At 40.4% G+C, this 18,747-nt stretch overlaps 1 protein-coding gene across 1 annotated transcript in view; it reads right to left on the bottom strand.

Annotated features, from left to right (window-relative positions):
- Positions 1-8,648: 8,648 nt before the first annotated feature.
- arhgap10 (Rho GTPase activating protein 10) overlaps positions 8,649-18,747 on the bottom strand; it is a 90,264-nt gene continuing 80,165 nt past the window's right edge. Inside the window, exons 21-23 of the mRNA XM_060873133.1 lie at positions 15,363-15,482; positions 11,178-11,269; positions 8,649-9,690 (exon numbers count right to left, since the gene is read on the bottom strand). Coding sequence (XP_060729116.1) covers positions 9,590-9,690; positions 11,178-11,269; positions 15,363-15,482 — 313 coding nt within the window. The 3' untranslated portion in view covers positions 8,649-9,589. The remainder of the gene's footprint in view (positions 9,691-11,177; positions 11,270-15,362; positions 15,483-18,747) is intronic.

Below are 18,747 nucleotides of genomic sequence, written 5' to 3'. Positions count from 1 at the left end.
TAATTAAATGAGATAAATTGAGGTGGTGAGACAGAGTAAGATGGTGAGACAGAGTAAGATGGTGAGATGGAGTGAGATGGTGAGATGGAGTAAGACAGAGTGAAGCAGAGTGAAATGGTGAGATGGAGTGAGATGTTGAGATGGAGTAAGACAGAGTGAAGCAGAGTGAAATGGTGAGATGGAGTGAGATGTTGAGATGGAGTAAGACAGAGTGAAGCAGAGGGAAATGGTGAGATGGAGTGAGATGGAGTGAGATGTTGAGATGGAGTAAGACAGAGTGAAGCAGAGTGAAATGGTGAGATGGAGTGAGATGTTGAGATGGAGTAAGACAGAGTGAAGCAGAGGGAAATGGTGAGATGGAGTGAGATGTTGAGATGGAGTAAGACAGAGTGAAGCAGAGGGAAATGGTGAGATGGAGTGAGATGGAGTGAGATGGAGTAAGACAGAGTGAAGCAGAGGGAAATGGTGAGATGGAGTGAAGTTGTAAGATAGTGAGTTAAATAGAATGAGGTATTGTGATAGAGTGAGACTGGTTGAGACAGAGTGAGATAGAGTAAGATGTGAGATAGAGTGAGATGGTGAATCACAGGGAGATAGAGTGAGATAGAAAGAAGTTATTAGAGTGATACAGTGTACGATAGAGAGAGACATTACAAGGTAATGAGATAAAGTGAGGTGGTGAGACAGAGTAAGATAGGGAGAGAGTGAGAGACAGAGTGACATAGAAAGAGGTGAGAGAGCGATATAAAGTGAGATAGAAAGATTTTGTGAGATAGAATGATACAGTGTAAGATAGAGGGAGACAGAGTGAGGCTGAGTGAGAGAGAATGAGGTGGTGAGAGAGTAAGATGGTGAGAGTGTGAGATGGTAAGATGAAGGGAGACAGAGTGAGATATAAAGAAGAGGTATGATAGCGTGATACAGTGTAAGAAAGAGTCAGAAAGAAAGAGGTTGTGAGATAGAGTGAGAGTGTGAGATAGAGGGAGACAGAGTGAGACAGACAAAGATAGAATGAGGTGGTGAGATCGAGTGAGATACAGTGAGATATTGAGATAACATGATAAGAGAATGAGAGAGAAGAGTGAGACAGCGAGAAAGGGTGAGACTGCCGATGAAAAGAATAGCACGATGGGGAAACAGACACAGACTGAGCTTTCACACACTATCACAGAAGGAGGAGAAAGAAAAAAAGCCGGGAAAACACAACACGCACAACATGGACACAGACGACATCATTTGTCATCTTTAATAAAAATTCATTAAATTCATCTGAAGAAAGTTTCTTCGGATCACGTGTGGAAAAAAGGTCCAGAAGGGTTTGTATTAAAATATATTAATGTGACTCTTTTAGTCCTTTCAAGGAACAAAGACACATGAGAACGACTAATTCTGTTTCCAGCAGGAAAAAAGAAAAGAAAAGAAAGAAAGAAAGAAAGAAAGAAAGAAAGAAAGAAAGAAAGGAGGGAAGAAAGAAAGAAAGAAAGAAAGAAAGAAAGAAAGAAAGAAAGAAAGAAAGAAAGAAAGAAAGGAGGGACGAAGGAAGAAAGAAAGAAAGAAAGAAAGAAAGAAAGAAAGAAAGAAAGAAAGAAAGAAAGAAAGAAAGAAAGATAGAAAGAAAGGAGGGAAGAAAGGAAGGAAGAAAGAAAGAAAGAAAGAAAGAAAGAAAGAAAGAAAGAAAGAAAGAAAGAAAGAAAGAAAGAAAGAAAGAAAGAAAGAAATGAGGGAAGAAAGGAAGGAAGAAAGAAAGAAAGAAAGAAAGAAAGAAAGAAAGAAAGGAATGAAGGGAGGAAGGAAGGAAGGAAGGAAGGAATGTGGGCAGGCAGGCAACAATACAGACAAACAGACAAACAGACAAACAGACAGACAGAGAGACAGAGAGACAGAGAGACAGAGTGATTGGCTGTCACTGATTGATTGGCTCTCGGTGGTCTGTATCATTTGTCTCAACACAATCACCTACAGAGTTTCTCCTCAGAGCAGATATTGTGTTAATGTTCCTGCAGTGTGATCACGTGATGCTGAAAAATGTACAAATTTAAAATAAAATTGTGATGAATGTAGCGGCAATGAAAACTGCTACATCCTGCTACTAAATCTTAAAGCCGGGTCCCAAAACATGTTTCTAACAAATGTGAATACTGTCCTTCAGCGGTGTAAAGTACATGCTCGGTCAGAGAAGCTTCAGACAGATAGACAGATATGAGAATGGGAGAAAATGAAACAGAGAGAGAGAGTGAGAGAGAGAGAGAGAGAGAGAGAGAGATGCTGGTGATGAAAATAATGACTCGGTTCCAACTCAGGCGCTGAGAGGATAAAGGCTCACTAGTCAAGCAGGCAGGCATGCAGATGGACAGATGAGGCACTGTAGAGGTTACATCATAAAAATCAGGACAAGAAAGCCAAGAGCGATAGAGCAAGCGAGCGAGCGAGCAAGAGAGAGAGAGAGAGAGAGAGAGAGAGAGAGTGTGCAAAAAGAGCAAGAGCGAAAGAGAGAAATGACAAGATGAGGTTCGAACCCCAGCAGATGAAGCGGGTGGGGAGTAGGAGGGGGATAGTGAGATGGAGAGATGGATAGAGGGTGGAGTGAAGGGTGAGTGAGTGAAAGTGTGTGTGTGTGTGTGTGTGTGTGTGTGTGTGTGTGTGTGTGAGAGAGAGAGAGATGCCACATTAGCTCAGCTCGTTTGATTATGTAAGCGCCTGGTGCCCTGGCACGTCGCCTATTTTTGGCTTCCACCATCATCAGCCCTATTAGTTCTTTCAGACTTTACTACATCACCATAATTATGTAATAACACAACACACACACACACACACACTTTCACAGCAACCTCCATGAATTCCAAATGCTAATGATATGAACAGTGCAACAAAATGTGATAGCATTCACACACACACACACACACACACATAGACACACACACACACATAGTCAGAGAGAAGTCTGTGAGTGATTGGGCACTAATTACTCAGAGACAGACACATGTCACATGAAGAAGTAGAAGAAATGTTTTGCTAGTTTTTTGAACAAGAAGAAAAACAATCCAAAAAGCTAGAAACTGTCTGCTTTTCACACGTCCAAGTTTTTGCTTCCAGGAAATAACTTCTCACAGGGTCTCATTACATTCGCTACAGCAACAGAATTACTGTGGTGAAAGAAAGACAAAGGGACTCAAAATTCCTTCAGTTTGTGTACTATAATCTTTCACCTGGCCACAGTTTCATTTAGACATTTTTGTCAGTTCATTTCCATTCATTGCTGCATGAATTAAATTGTGGATTGTGGAGGAGGAAGCAACTGAAACAACAGACTTTTTTGAAGCAAGGTGTAGATGTAGGTGTAGGTGTGAAAATCTTGTGATGTTGAGGTTCTAGGCTCCCTGGCCTTGCATTAGACTCTTCAGAAATCTGTCATGTAAGATGCTACAATATTCTGTTTCCTGGCCACACCACCTTTTCTTCTAACTTTCTTCTAACTTTCAACTAACCTACTAGCTAACTATCATTTATTTCCTCCAATTCATTTTATATTGTAAATAGAAATAAACTGTATTGTAGAGTAGAGAAGGGGGGTAGAAAAGTGTGGAGTGGAGTGGAGTGGAGTGGAGTGGAGTGGAGTGTAGAGTAGAGTAGAGTAGAGTAGAGTAGAGTAGAGTAGAGTAGAGAAGGGAGTAGAGAAGGGAGTAGAGTAGAAAGTATAGAGTAGAGTAGAGTTGAGTAGAGTAGAGTAGAGAAGGGGAGTAGAGTAGAAAGTATAGAGTAGAGTAGTTTACAGTGAGTAGAGTAGAGTAGAGTAGAAAGTATAGAGTAGAGTAGAGTAGAGTAGAGTAGAGTAGAGAAGGGGAGTAGAGTAGAAAGTATAGAGTAGTTTACAGTGAGTAGAGTAGAGTAGAAAGTATAGAGTAGAGTAGAGAAGGGAAGTAGAGTAGAAAGCGTAGAGTAAAGAAGGGGAGCAGAGTAGTATAGAGTGACTAAAGTAGAGTAGAGTAGAGTAGAAAGTATAGAATAGAGTAGAGAGGGGAGTAAAGTAGTATAGAGTAGAATGAGTAAAGTAGAGTAGTGAAGTAGATTAGTGAAGGGCAGTAGAGTAAAGAAGGGGAGTAAATAGTGTAGTGTAGTGTAGAATACAATAAAGCCAGAGTATATTAGATGTCATTAGAGTAAAGAGAGTTGAGTTTATTTCGTCTTTAGTCAGTAAGAGAGTAACAGAGGCTGTAAAGCAGGATTCGAGTTCAATGAGAGATAATAGATGTCAGGGAGCTAACATTAAATCTGTCTGTATCACAACACTCACTGCTGATCACTGATGATGTAGCTATAACACCACAGCCACGAGTATGTATTCCTTTATTAATCACTAATAATGCCTCAGACTAGACTATATAATTCAACTGTAGACTGGCAGTGAATATCCTATAATCTATAAACTAAATGTATAGTGACATCTACAAATGATTCATTCATTTTCTACCGCTTTATCCGAACTACCTCGGGTCACGGGGACTCAGGCGTCATCGGGCATCAAGGCAGGATACACCCTGGACGGAGTGCCAACCCATCGCAGGGCACACACACACTCTCATTCACTCACACAATCACACACTACGGACAATTTTCCAGAGATGCCAATCAACCTACCATGCATGTCTTTGGACCAGGGGAGGAAACCAGAGTACCCGGAGGAAACCCCCGAGGCACGGGGAGAACATGCAAACTCCACACACACAAGGCAGAGGCGGTAATCAAACCCCCAACCCTGGAGGTGTGAGGCGAACGTGCTAACCACTAAGCCATCATGCCCCCCATCTACAAATGAACAAAAGATATTCATATATATATATATTATCTATTTTTTTCAAAGCTGGCCATAAGGTTTCTACTATAAACTCTGACTTTTTGAATGAAAGTGTATTTAGATAAAAGCCTGTGCTCTAGCTGTCTCACTCCACAGTCCAGGCTTTCTCTGTCTAATAGGTACCAATGTAGAGCCGTTCTGGACAAGACTCTCAGCACACCATTTTCTCACATCACTGAGGCAGCTGCAATCCTGTGGGACACAATACTACAATACTATACATAACACGCATATAAGGAAAAAAGAAAGAAAAAAAAAATACACTAGCGCTACAGGGCGACAAGGTGATGGGGGGGTATGTGGGTGAAGGAGAGTGACTTATATATAGTATGGTGTAATGTAACAACATAATTCGAGCTTCTGTATGCATACCGAAGCTGAAAACAGCTGGAGGTGACGTTGCTAAGCTATTTGCGGAATTGCTCCGTAAGGAAAACAAAAAATAAATAAATAAAATAGAAAAAATGGACTTGGAATAACATTTTGTCTAAGGGGAGAAACAGAGTTAGACAGTTCACCAGAGAGTCAGTAAAACTAATAATAACAAGCAATAAATCCAGGTGAAATTGCGTATTTGTTTTGTTTGCTGCACTAGCAACTTGCTGGAGGAACATGCACACTAGAAGCAAGGATTCTTTTCTAATCCTTTAGAGACACAATATGGATTTAGCTTCAATATAGCTAAAAAAAAAATGAAGGAAACTGACAAAAAAAAGTTATTTATTTATATATATATGTATATATATTACTGAAAGGAGCTCCTGATTCGAAAGACTTAAAAACGTCGCTAGCTAGCTAGCGGAAATTATGTTTGTTGTGTATTGTCTCTGTAGCCACATGGTCAAATGATTTCTGACACAACATGCTGATGGGGACGTCACTTATACCATAACGGCCTTTGATGTCAACGTTGAACTCGTATCCATGATGATGTTAGCAAGCATGTACAGTATGAGTGTGATGAAAAATAGAATTCTGTATTTTGATTGGTCAGATCCTGTACATCACTCTTGTCATGTTCTGTAATGTCCCTGGACTGTTTAATGCCCTATATCATGATACTTCCACCACCGTGCTTCTCTGTGGCTATGGCTGCTCTTTTTTCCTTTCATATGAGCTCCATATTAACCACCACTGTATAGTGAGACATGACCAAGACATTCAAAGATCCACATAGACATAACAAAATTTCCCCCTGTGGTGAAAAAGCGTTCAAAATAAATTTTAAATAAAACTGAATTGAATTTGCTCAAGATTTCCCCCATATTTATAGTTTGATTCTTAGTATTTTTTATGAAACCTTAATATATGATTTAAGCGTTCTTTAATGTATACCCGTATACAGTTAAAGAAACCGATTCAAATAAATAACCATAAATATTAATACACCCATGCATTAGATCCAAGAAGTGTATTTATGGATTATTGTTTTTATTTTTTATTCTTAGCTTAATCGATTTATTTCTGCATGATTCTGAGGGAAGCTTTAAAATGTTTTAAGTTACATTCATGTTTATGAATCATATCATGTTTGTTCAAACTTATAGACAAAATGTCTAATTGTGTGTGTATATACAATATATTTCAAATTTATACACTGCCTGGAAATACATGAAATAATACGTGGCGTCTGAATATTTTGATCGACTTCCTGTATAATCCATCAAACGTCACACCGTTACAATAAAACTACTTTTGGTCAATTTTGAAATTTGATGCAGACTGGATCTAACAAATTGTGTACAGCGAAGTAAAAACAACCTGGAAAATGGCAGGATGTGTAATACGTAGCATGGCAGGATTCTGCGGAGGTGATAGTAACACCGCAAACGTAATGAAGCAGCTGTAAAGAAAGACTTCACAGGAACACAGCAGGTTTACGCAGGTCACGTATGCCTAGAAAACTGCAAATGCTGACTTTCAAACTGCAACAGGAATAATTTACAAATACAGGAAACAAGAGACACGAGAGAATCTGCTGGGGATCGATCTGCATAGACAGCCTGTGACTCATGGGATTTTGTGGATGGAGTTGTCTGGAAAATTTTAGCTACTGCCGCATCAGTCAACTTTGTGCTCGGGTCATTATCAATGAACTGAAGACGTCAGCAGGAAGGAATCAGTGTTAAGTCTGTAATAAACTCAGAAATGACTCTGACCTGTTAAGTTTCTCAGGAGCTCTTGGTTACACGATTCCACTCGACTACAAACTGTTGTAAAAAGAACGTTATTTACATTGACATTATTTTCTGTTCACTCAAATGAGGATGAGGTTCACTTCAGAGTCTGGTTCCTCTCCAGGTTTCTTCATCATATCATCTCAGGGAGTTTTCCCTCACCACCGTCACCTCAGTCTTGAACAATTAGGGATGAATGTTAGAGATAAATAATAACTTAATTTTAAACATTACATTTTTCACTTCTGTAAAGCTGCTTTGAGACAATGTGAATTGTGAAAAGCGTTACAAATAAATTGAATTAAACTAAATTGAATTGAATTAAATTGAATTGAAGAAAGATCCATCACAGGGAAATCTCTTTTGAAGCCATGCTCAGGTTAAATGCATCAAGAAGCGCGACATGGTTCAGACCGGCGAGGAAATCATTCACATTTATAAGGAACATTCATTCATTCATTTTCTACCGCTTATCCGAACTACCTCGGGTCACGGGGAGCCTGTGCCTATCTCAGGCGTCATCGGGCATCAAGGCAGGATACACCCTGGACGGAGTGCCAACACATCGCAGGGCACACACACACATTCACTCACACACTACGGACAATTTTCCAGAGATGCCAATCAACCTACCATGCATGTCTTTGGACCAGGGGAGGAAACCGGAGTACCCGGAGGAAACCCCCGAGGCACGGGGAGAACATGCAAACTCCACACACACAAGGAGGAGGTGTGAGGCGAACGTGCTAACCACTAAGCCACCGTGCCCCCCTTATAAGGTACAAAACAATTCAAAATATTTTTGTAGGTGTAAGTGTCAAAAAAATGGAAGGAAATCTTAAAAAATTGTTTTGTTTTTTTTTAACTTTTTCATCCTTTTTAACAGTACACTGGTTTTCCAAAAATTGACTTATTAGACATTTTTAATCAGTATAAACAAATGAATGATTTTCTGCCTGTGAGTCTGATCCACAACAAGTCTTCCAGTATGAGACGTGTGGTTTTTCCCTCTGCTGATCGCTCTACACAGAATTTTAGTGGATGAAGATGAACACCTTCAATTTTAGACGATAAAGAACAAACACTTGTGGTGTCTCAGAGAGCAGAAATGGGTTTGATATCAACATTTACTTTGAAGATATAAATATTTCTGTGACAGAAAACGAGAACTTTTCTCTGAATATTGATTGCCCTTAGTAGAAGTGAAACTCTATAAAGTTCTTAAAGTCTACTTTCATATGAGCTTCATATTAACCACCACTGTGGAGTGTGACATGACAAAGACGTTCAGTGATCATCATGGACACAACAAAACAGGAGGAAACTCCATTTTGTTTTGGCCTGTGTGGAAAAAGTTTTAAGGAACACATGGAGGTTATTAAGAGAACCTTAAAATTCTAGGTAACATCATGTTCACTGGTTTAACAGCTGGATATGTCACTTATAACCTATAAAATCTATATAAAAATGACTTGTAATAATATTTCCGATATTTCGTTTCCTCCTGCTTTTTATTCCATCAATAACAGCTTCATAAACAGCTCAAGTTTAATTTAGGCATGTTTAGTTAGAAGCGCTTCGTTTCAGCGTACAAAGCAAATGAAACTAAACACACGATGGAGGACTAAAAAGCGTTTATTTGTTTAACATCGATCGACAGCTTTTCCAACAAGACGAAAATCAGAGCGGTGCCGAGCCATAAATCACTGTCTTACACAAGCGCCACGGAGCTCAGTCACAAATATAAACCGTATGAAGAAAACACTGTTAGACAATAAAACAAAACGAAATAAAGAAAGAAATTAAAACGGTGCTGCGTGAGAAACTGTGAACGTCCGTAAGGACTCTGGAGGCACTTGAGCTTTAACGGTGTTTAGGGAATAATAATAATAATAATAATAAGGATGCATAAATGTGTGTACAAGACTTGGCAATGCTGCATTTACAGGCATCTTGAAATGGTTTGGGTTCATAGTATTAAATCTTTTCATCGTGTACTGTACACACTGTAAAAAAAAAAAAAAAAACACACAAATTCTGTCCAGATTCTTGGACGGCGTCAAAGCACCAAAAAAAAAGAAGAAAAAAAAAAAAGCCTCAGGAGAATAAAACATGGCGAGAAAAACCAATCATCAGGACAAACACTTGAGGTGGACGCTGGCGTGTGGGAGTGCTTGAACATTTCTATAATGTACACACGAATATATACGAATATTCACTTTGAACAAACACACTTGAATGAAAGGAACTGCTTCAGTTAAATAACATAAAATAGTTTTATACACCCATGCATTAAAGCCAAGCTAGTTAAAAAACATGCAGAAAAAAAAACACCCTTCAAACACATTTAATATGTACAGTTTTTAACTTGTGACGCGGCTTCTGCTATTAAAACGACACAAACGGTTGGAGGAGCAAGTCGACTCCTAGAAACATCCTGGATGTGTCAGCAGATCGTGTAAGTAAGCTGGGGAAGAGGTCAAGGGCACACCATGGATACCATGTATATTAAATTCCCGTGTATCTATGTATGTATGTATGTATGTAGATATGATTTAGCTTAGTCCGTTTGTTGTAGTATTTCCACGTAGTTCTGAGGGATGAGGCCTCGTTTGCCCTCCAGCTCACCTTCCAACCAGCCAGGTTCCCGAGATGGAGTCACTGCGAGAGGCACAGAGGAAGTCACACAGAACACGTTACAGGAGAATGAAGATCATCATTGCTGTGTAACAGAGGGTTAAAAAGTAATAACTGTCCATGGTACCCTGGGTCCCCCATCTGACCCCCTACACCTACCCACCCAACCTACCCTCCCCCAAACTACCCACCCAAAACCCTACATCTACCCACCCAACATACCCTCCTACCCCCCCCCTACACTACCACCACCTACTCCAACCAACCCCTAACTACCAACCTACCCAACCACCTACCCCAAACCTACATTACCCCCCAACCTCACCCTACCCCTAACCTACAATTCACCCAACTCTACCATACCCCCCCCCTACCACTACCCAACCACCTCCCCCACATACTCACCCAAACCCTACCTACCACCAACTTACCTCCCCTACCCACCAACCCCTACCACCCAACAACCTACCTCCAACCAACCCCCTACACCTACCCTCCAACACCCCCCTCACCTACCACCCAACCTACCCACCCAACCCCCTACACCTACCCACCCAAAACCCTACATCTACCCACCCAACCCCCTCCCCCTACCCACTCAACCTCCTACAATTACCCACCCAACCTACCCTCCCAACCAACCCCCTACACCTACCCTCCCAACCTACCCACCCAACCCCCTACTCTATCTATCTATCTATCTATCTATCTATCTATCTATCTATCTATCTATCTATCTATCTATCTATCTATCACACACACAGAGTAAAAGAGAAAGATAGATAGACCGAGAGATAGAGAGACATAATGGTAATGCTGAAGGTTTCCTGAAATCTCTACTGAAAAGCAGCACAAAGTGATTTCGGAAACGAGCTGAAGGAAGGTGAATGTTGTCGGAAAAGAAAAGCTTTATACCCTCTTTTTTTTTTTAAGAGAGAGAGATTTAAAGAGTTGATGAAATAGCAGAATTTAAGCCACATGTCTATTCTGAGGATAGGTTTAATCACAACTCAGTGCAGGAACCTTGAGTTATGTGAAATTGGTGTTTTAGACGGTTTTCATGTGGGATGGCTTCACGGCTTCTTCAACCAGAGCCAGCGGCTTATCAGCCATCACTTCGGTAACGGAATATTAACGGCGGGAATTAAAAGTGTCCGAAGTTACACTGGAGGTGTGCAGTAGCAGCAGCAGCAGCAGTGTTTTCTTAGTGTGAGCTCAGAAATTTGAGGGAAGTTTGAGCTGCTGTGATAAAGCCTGTAAAAACAATAGATCTGCTAGCCAGAGACCTCATTTCCTCTCTGCATGATTATAACTTTGCCTTGTCCTCTGTGGACTGATTCAGCAGGACTCTCTCTCTCTCTCTCTCTCTCTCTCTCTCTCTCTCTCTCTCTTTATCCATCCCCTCCCCCTGTTTCCGTGACGATATGAGATCAGATTTTGGGTCCTGCCGAATCCAATATCCCAGCAGTTTCGGGTGAATGACCGGGACGGCTGATAACACTCCCACTTACCAGCATGGAAGATTGCCCCGACCTGGAAGGAGAGTTCGGAATCGTGCTCGGCTTCACAGGGGTACACAGCCTTGGCTTTCATGAGAGTGACACTGAAAAATGGAGGCAATCAGTTAGCACCCTTCTCGGTACATCAGGGGAAAAAAAGAAAGAAAAAAATGGATGGGGATTAGGGCAAGACTTTTCAATCTGGCAACCGCTCAGACAGGGTTCAGACAGAAAAAAGGGCGTGGCCATGATGCTACAAAGTGGAATAAGTCACTTGAAGGAAAGTGCTGGTTTCTGTAAACACAGTTTGTTTCTTTTCTTGCACATAAAACAACATTTTTTCTTTCAAATTTCTAAATTTTTGGAAGTAAAACGATTTAAAATGATAGAAACGTATTTCTGGTTCAGACAAAAACCGGAATTTTTTTTTTTTAAACTTTGCAATAATTAAATGTTTTTGAAAGTCACCATATAAACAAACACTTTAATCATTCATTCATTTTCTACCGCTTATCCAAACTACTTCGGGTCACGGGGAGCCTGTGCCTATCTCAGGCGTCATTGGGCATCAAGGCAGGATACACCCTGGACGGAGTGCCAACCCATCGCAGGGCACACACACACATACTCATTCACTCACGCAATCACACACTACGGACAATTTTCCAGAGATGCCAATCAACCTACCATGCATGTCTTTGGACCGGGGGAGGAAACCGGAGTACCCGGAGGAAACCCCCGAGGCACGGGGAGAACATGCAAACTCCACACACACAAGGCGGAGGCGGGAATCGAATCGAGCCACCGTGCCCCCCTAACACTTTAATCATTTGTTCTAAATAAAAAAATACAACTAAAAAAGTAAAAAACAAAAAAAAAAAAAACTAAAAAAATCACCACCACAATTTTGTACTCAACTGGACACACCAATAAGAAACACCGCATGAAAAACGTGATGACGATGATGGTGATGACGATGATGATGATGATGATGATGATGATGATGACAATGACGAAGGGGTGAATACAGCTACAAACTGCTTTACAGTGAAATTCTTTCCGGGTGAAAATGTTTAGTTTTTGAGTGTTAAAACTAAAACTAGTCTTGCTGCATGTTTACAGCTGTTTCGGACATCTGTTGATATTTTAAGACTGTTTTGATGCCAGAAATTACAAGATTACAGCCATGTGAAAAAATTTCACTTTTCACTTATTAAACAAAAAAAAATTCAACAAAATTAATATTTTAACTGAGGATAAAGTTAAGACACCCTGTGCTCAATGATCAATGAGATGTTTATTGTAGCCATCTACTGGTTTCTGACATCAACTGGAAGAAAGTTTTTCACTCTAAAGTTTTCTCTAAAATTCTCTCGGCTGTGTGATGTTTTTTGGGTTTCTCATATGCACAGACATTTCAAAATCCCACACAGGATCTCAATAGGATTTAGATCTGCGCTTTGACTTGACCATTCGACAATTCTCAGATTTTTACTTTTCAGCGAGTGCTCGGCGGATTTACTTGTGTGTTTTTGTCATGTTTTAAGATCCAGTTCCACTTCAGCTTCAATTTTTTGACAGATGGTCTCACATGTTCCTCAAGCACCTCCTGATACAATGTAGAATTCGTAGCGGATTCTACGATGGTGAGCCGACCGGGTCCTGCTGCAGCAAAGCATCTCCAAACCATAACACTTCCACCTCCAGGTTTCACACTTGATTCTTTGTGAACATGCCCTCTGTTACGGTCTCCAAATAATTCACTTTTAGGCTCATCTGTAAAGCACATTTATTCCAGAGGTCTTGTCCTTTGTCTCTGTGTTCTTTCACAAACTTCAGTCTTGTCCTCATGTGTGATGTCTTAGACAGCAAAGCTTTCTCCCTTGCTCACCTCCCATGATAATTAAAGTTCTTCAGTCTCTTTCTGATTGTAGATTCATGCACTTTAACATCAACTGTAGATCCTGAGCTTGCTGTAGGTCCCATGATGATATTTTAGGGTTTTGGAGACTTCTTGTATGTCCTGACCTGGTCATGTTGGTAGTTGTTTTAAATGTTCTACACTGGTAAATGATTTTCATACAGTATAATGGCTGATTACAAATTATTTTGAGATCACTTAGACTCTTACAAGACTAATAAGCATCAACAATCTTCTTTCTGAAGGCCTCAGAAAGCTCTTTAGAACTCACCATGGTGAAATCTTTCACTTCAACAATTAAGAGCAAACCAAACGACATACTGTATCTGAGGATTAAATAAGACGATCCTCTTGCAAAATGCTTTGAGTGAAAAAATGTGACGTGACATACGGCTAAGTACGGTGACCCATACTCAGAATTCGTTCTCTGCATTTAACCCATCCAAAGTGCACACACACAGCAGTGAACACACACACACCGTGAACACACACCCGGAGCAGTGGGCAGCCACTCCCCCAACCTACCCAGCCAAACCACTACACCTACCCACCCAAACCACTACACCTACCCACACAACCACCAACCCCCTACAAAAAAAAGCACTATTTTGTAACATTATAGTATTATAACTATATTATTTGTCCGTCTGTCTTTCATTCAATCTACCTACACCACCATCCACCTATCTATCCATCCATCCTTCCCTCTACCTACCACACCCGGAGCAGTGGGCAGCCATTTATGCTGCGGCGCCCGGGGAGCAGTTGGGGGGGTTCGGTGCCTTGCTCAAGGGCACCTCAGTCGTGGCCGGCCCGAGACTCGAACCCACAACCTTCGGGTTACGAATCAGACTCTCTAACCATTAGGCCACGACTGCCCTGGAACAATGGAACAATGTTCTAATAATTTACACCTTTTGGTCATTTTATCCATTTTAAGTACTTGTGGTGGTGTACGTTCTTTTTCCTGAAATTAGATTTTTTTTAAATGGCATTTTACAGTAAAAAAAAAAAAAGACCTTCCTTTGGTTTTATTAGTTTAGTTATATTGCTTGAATCTTCCAATATTGTAAAATGAAAATAAAATGTATATATGTTTAACTATTAAAAAAAAAGTATATTTTTAAACTATTTTATAAAGTTGTACAATAAACAGAGGTGTGTAGATTTTTATTTTAATTATTATTATTATTTTTATTTATTTATTCATTTTGTTATATCCATGAACTGCAAGTCTGGACACACACCCAGTCATTTTCATAAAATTGTATAAAATGTATTCGATGTCTGATATCAGCCTGTGTAAATAAACTGTGTAGATTTAAAAGTTTTATATCCTTGAATATTGTATTTTATTTTTATATTGTACGTCATTTTACAAAATAATGTTTTGGTTTTTTTAAATCATGGTATTCTCACATGGCTAATACATTTACCTAATAATTAACAATGGAATAAAATTCTTTCTGAAGATATTCATCACTTTAAGCTCAGCACTGCTCTCACATCTCTAGTGTAATTTGCTTCACTCTCTTGATGTTTGAGGATTATTTTAAAAGCACGAGAAAGGATCGAGGTGTGAACTCTGACTTGTCCGTTCCAGCCTCTTTATTCATTTTTCCTTCCAGACTAAACCCCGGATTGTGTTTGTGTTTCTCCTGCTGAGAGAAAAGCAGAGCGCGGCGCTGAGCGTTATGCACCTGGCAACTGGATAAATATTTCACACATGGCCTCGGAGCAACAACGGTGTGTTTTAGACAGGGCTGCAGTCAAAACACTGAGCACGCACGCACACACACACACACACACACAGTTTTCCATGGACCTGAAGGAGAGCTTTTTTTTTTTTTTTTTTTTTTTAAGATTTTTTTTCAATGACTTATCTTTTGTATTTTATTTGGTGTGAGAAAGTGTGTGTGTGTGTGTGTGAGAAAGTGTGTGTGTGCAGGATCGCATTAAAGGATTATAAACTGAATGAAATTTGTCCAGCTGTTGTTCAGCATCAGTCAAGAACGTTATTTCAGCTTTACTACTGGAGAAGTATCATATGTGTGTATGTATATGTGTTTGTATGTATTTGTGTGTGTGTGTATGTATATGTGTGTATGTATGTATGTGTGTGTGGGTGTGTGTGTATGTCTGTGTGTGTGTGTGTGTGTGTGTGTGTGTGTGTGTGTGTGTGTGTGTGTGTGTGTGTGTGTAAGAAATTAAGCATGAAACAAGTGAGACAAATAACAAAAATATATAAAATATATATATATATATGTCTGTTGTACCTTTCTGCACATTTATCCGTCTGTGCTCCGGCTGCTGCTGCTTCTGTGTCTGCAGCTTCAGTCTGAGGTGTTAAACAAGTAGGAGTAGAGATCATCCACGATGCCATACCTGAGCCCCCTCTGTGGAAAAACACACAGACTTACACACTCAGAGAGAGAGAGAGAGAGAGAGAGAGAGAGAGAGACAGACAGACAGAGAGAGAGAGAGAGAGAGAGAGAGAGAGAGAGAGAGAGAGAGAGAGAGAGAGAGAGACAGACAGACAGAGAGAGAGAGACAGAGAGAGAGAGAGAGAGAGAGAGAGAGAGAGAGAGACAGACAGACAGACAGACAGAGAGAGAGAGAGAGAGAGAGACAGAGAGAGAGAGAGAGAGAGAGAGAGAGAGAGAGAGAGAGACAGACAGACAGACAGAGAGAGAGAGAGAGAGAGAGAGAGAGAGAGAGAGAGAGAGACAGAGAGAGAGAGAGAGTGAGAGACAGACACACACAGAGAGACAGACAGACAGAGAGACAGAGAGAGAGAGACAGAGAGAGTGAGAGACAGACACACACAGAGAGACAGAGAGAGAGACAGAGAGAGTGAGAGACAGACACACACAGAGAGACAGAGAGACAGCGAGACAGAGAGAGAGAGACAGAGAGAGTGAGAGACAGACACACACAGAGAGACAGAGAGACAGCGAGACAGAGAGAGAGAGACAGACAGAGAGAGAGAGAGACAGAGAGACAGAGAGAGAGAGAGACAGAGAGAGAGAGAGACAGAGAGAGAGAGTGACAGTGAGAGACAGACACACACAGAGAGACAGAGAGACAGAGAGAGAGAGACAGAGAGAGAGACAGAGAGACAGAGAGAGAGAGAGACAGAGAGAGAGAGAGAGAGACAGAGAGAGAGAGAGTGAGAGACAGACACACACAGAGAGAGAGAGAGACAGAGAGAGAGAGCGAGACAGAGAGAGAGAGAGAGAGCGAGAGAGTAAAAGTACAAAGTACAGAGATGTGAACACATGACAGTTCTGTCGTATAAAGCTGAAGTTTATACAAAGGAGTATATTGACAATTATTGTCACAATTATTGTCACTATGGCAACACTGATCAGTCCATTATCTCATAACAGCTGGAATTTAATGAGATATAAGCTGCCTGTTATAAGATCACGCTTCTTTTCTGTTTTCCTGTTACATGTTGTGTTAGGATTCAGATCTGTCCCATTTCCCCCATGTTCTTGTCATGTTTTGTGAAGCTGACTTTCCTGTTAGATTATCATTTGTATGTGTTCCTATTTTTCTGTCACATGCTGAATCACAAGGTGACTATTTTCCGTCGGTTGTTGAACCTCTCTGTCCATCAGGAATCATGTACAGTACAATATTGTTGTGGATCAGTTAGTGTAGAAGAACAACGTGATGAATCCAGGCAGCTTCAGGCAGCTTCAGGCTCCATCAGCTACATCACATCACAGCACACAGCTGTTAGAGTGGAGTTTGTTTCCTTACACACACACTGACTGGAAAATGAAGCTCGTCCGGCTGGAGCTGAAAATAGGACGAGCGCTGAACCGGGCCACAATAACCTACTTCTAGTTTTCTAATCCAACACACACACACAACACACACACAACACACACACACACACAACACAACACACACAACCACACATTCTACAATTATGTAACAGCCACACAAGGTCAGACAGGAAAAAAGCAACAGAACTACCTCTCTCTCTCTCTCTCTCTCTCTCTCTCTAACACAATCACACTCACTCTGTTTCTTAACAATCATTTTTCTGTGTGTGTGTGTGTGTGTGTGTGTGTGTGGTTCAAAGGGAGTTAGAAACAGAGTGTGTGTGTAAAAACTTTAAGGCTGTGCAGCATCATAGCCCTGACCATGTAAAATACACACACACATACACACACTCTCTCTCTCTCTCTCTCTCTCTAACACAATCACACTCACTCGGTTTCTTAACAATCATTTTTATGTGTGTGTGTGTGTGTGTGTGTGTGTGTGTGTGTGTGTGTGTGTGAGTGGCTCAAAGGGAGTTAGAAACAGAGTGTGTGTAAAAACTTTAAGGCTGTGCAGCATCATAGCCCTGACCATGTAAAATACACACACACATACACACACACTCTCTCTCTCTCAAACACACTCTCTCTCTCGCTCTCTGTCTCTCGCTCTCTGTCTCTAACACAATCACACTCACTCTGTTTCTTAACAATCATTTTTCTGTGTGTGTGTGGATCAGAGGGAGTTAGAAACCGAGTGTGTGTAAAAACTTTAAGGCTGTGCAGCATCATAGCCCTGACCATGTAAAATACACACACACATACACACACACTCTCTCTCTCTCAAACACACAAGTTCTCTCTCTCTCTCTCTCTCTCTCTCTCATTTACACACGTTCTCTCCCTCTCACACACACACACACACACACACACAGTTTTTTCTCTCTCACACACACAACACAAACAATTTTTTAATGTGATAAATTTTAATCGTCTAATCTGTCCATCGATCCCTCTTTCTGACTTTTCATTCGATAAATAAAAAAATGTAATATATTCCCTTTAATTGCATTGTAAATGTTCCTTGATTGATATTTACTTTATAAAAATGTAAGAATGTTAGAATTTTTTGTTAAAACGACTATTAATAAAATCAGTTTGTAGAGAAAAATATCCGGTATAAAAAATATATATATATATTTATTTTCTTCCAGATTCCTGAAAAACCTTAAAGTCGGTGTCTGCACTCGCAACCCAGAGGATTATTTCTAGAGGGGATTATAGAGACAAACGGTATACTTCCATAAACAAACAAACAAATAAACAAACAAACAAATAAATAAATAGTTTTTATTTGACACACTCGTATTTGAGGTGCCAATCATATCGCAGGTAACGACACATCCACACTAAGCGTCAACATACAGAACATACATCTACTGTTCACCTTCCAGGAAGTGCCGAGGATTCAAGAAATATAACTCACTTCAGTCCAGGGATTTGGAAGCAAAACATTAAATGGCAGAATCCCAATATTACAATCTGAGCGTTTTCTTTTTAATTAAAGTTAGTGATTTTTTTGGACTAAAAAAAAATCACTCGTTTCTGCACAAGAGTGAAAGAGAGAGAGAGACTGAGTAAGAGAGAGAGAGAGAGAGAGAGAGAGAGTGAGTGAGTGAGAGAAAGAGAGAGAGACTGAGTAAGAGAGAGAGAGAGAGAGAGAGAGAGAGAGAGAGAGAGAGAGAGAGAGACCAGAGGAGAGGGGGGGGAGAGCGATAGAGAGAAGTGTAAAAAAAACATGGAGGTGTATAAAGTTTACAGAGAAAGTCTGAAATGAAGACACAGAAAAGTCAGACAGTGAAAAAGAGAGATAACAACGAGAGAG

The sequence above is a fragment of the Tachysurus vachellii genome, chromosome 6, assembly GCF_030014155.1.
Source record: "Tachysurus vachellii isolate PV-2020 chromosome 6, HZAU_Pvac_v1, whole genome shotgun sequence".
NCBI lineage: Eukaryota > Metazoa > Chordata > Actinopteri > Siluriformes > Bagridae > Tachysurus > Tachysurus vachellii.
This window is presented reverse-complemented; position numbering and strand designations above follow the sequence as displayed.